This window comes from Austrofundulus limnaeus, unplaced genomic scaffold, assembly GCF_001266775.1.
Source record: "Austrofundulus limnaeus strain Quisiro unplaced genomic scaffold, Austrofundulus_limnaeus-1.0 Scaffold217, whole genome shotgun sequence".
Lineage (NCBI taxonomy): Eukaryota > Metazoa > Chordata > Actinopteri > Cyprinodontiformes > Rivulidae > Austrofundulus > Austrofundulus limnaeus.
In genome coordinates, this window is record NW_013952619.1 from 67,486 (window position 1) to 68,940 (window position 1,455).

The window sequence follows — 1,455 nt, forward strand, 5'->3', positions numbered from 1 at the left end:
GCATAGCTCCTAGGATCATTGGGACACTCAAACCCCTCCACCACGATAAGGTAGCAGCCCAAGGAGAGGTGTTTGTCTTTCACATTAAATTCCAGTGAAATATATTTATGTTTGTGGTTGTAATGTGACAAAATATGGAAAAGTTCAAGGGGTATGAATACTTTTGCAAACCACTGTATATCAGGATATATCGTATTGTGACCCCTCTGTCATGATATATATTATATCGCCAAATTCTTGCCAACACACAGCCCTATTGCTCACCTGTGGACACCTAGCAGCTGAGCCTTGGGTTTTGAGCCATTGGCGGATGCAGGCGTAACCAAACAGGTGTCCGCAGCGCAGAGCGGAGAGTCTGTGTTCGCCTGCTGTCGTCCACACCTCCAGACAAATGGTGCAGGTGTCCCCCTCAGTGTCCTCACCGTGAGGCAACTGGACCGGAGTAGGAGCAGGCTGAAGGTGGGCACAGGGACAGTCAACTGAAGCTAAATAAACACAAACCGGCTCCAGGCGTTAAATGTTCAGCTGTGTTCACTGCACAGACAGCAGGCTCACCTGGGAGTCCTGTCTTTGAGCTTCAGTCTTGTCGCTTTGAACAGCTGAGCCAGAATCTGTTCCAGAAACAAGCACCAGACTACGATGAGGGAAATTTAAAAAAATCACCACTACAGATCATTTAACAAAGGTCTGGTTTCAAACCCACGCTGTGTTTCCTGTGGCTGGGTGGGGGCAGTGGGTGGTGCAGGCGCACTGGGCTCTGCAGCAGCAGCGGCGGCGCCTTCCTCCTCATCCTCGGACTCGCTGGCCTCTGTGGTGCTGCCAGACTGGGGCTGAGAGACGCTGGCCGCGGGGGCCCGCAGCAGGAAGTCTGGGAAAGTTCTGGAAGGTGCTGCGGTCTGGCTGGGGTAGTGCACCCTGAGACCCTGTCTGCAACACAAACACAGGCTAGGAAGCATGGTTGATGGACTCCCAGCTCCTACCTAACCCGGAGCAAAGATTATTCACCTGAGTCGTCTTCTCATCGGTGTCCCCGGAGCCCCAGAGGGTGCAGCTGCAGCTCCGCCTGCCACCCTCTGACTGAACGCCCAGGTGGCAGGGAGCCTGAGAAGAGTCCGAGCTGCTGCTCGTCCTTCATCCCGGTCAGCCTCTTCATCCTCGTCCACCTCCGTGCTGCTGCCGGAGTCTGAGACGTGTATGGGTGCAGCAGCTTCCTCAGCCGGACCAGCAGCTGTAGCAACATGCTCCGGCTGTTCCACGCCTCCTCCCCGCAGCTGCACCGGGAAGTCGACCTCCATGGCCTCCATCTGGGCACAATGAGGAGTTACGAACAATAACACAAGCCTGTAGCTCTTCTCATCATTTGTTAGCAGGAAATTTCTTATATAATTGCCTATTTAAAACACATTTATTAACTGAAGAAGGCAGCGCGTCCCCGCGGAGCGTCAGCGCTGACGC

At 54.0% G+C, this 1,455-nt stretch overlaps 1 protein-coding gene across 1 annotated transcript in view; it reads right to left on the bottom strand.

The window, feature by feature from the left end:
• Nucleotides 1-1,323, bottom strand: part of rfwd3 (ring finger and WD repeat domain 3) — a 27,092-nt gene extending 25,769 nt beyond the window's left edge. Inside the window, exons 1-4 of the mRNA XM_014019339.1 lie at nucleotides 1,006-1,323; nucleotides 704-927; nucleotides 556-611; nucleotides 265-453 (exon numbers count right to left, since the gene is read on the bottom strand). Of these exons, the coding sequence (XP_013874793.1) occupies nucleotides 265-453; nucleotides 556-611; nucleotides 704-927; nucleotides 1,006-1,304 (768 nt within the window). The 5' untranslated portion in view covers nucleotides 1,305-1,323. The remainder of the gene's footprint in view (nucleotides 1-264; nucleotides 454-555; nucleotides 612-703; nucleotides 928-1,005) is intronic.
• Nucleotides 1,324-1,455: the final 132 nt, after the last annotated feature.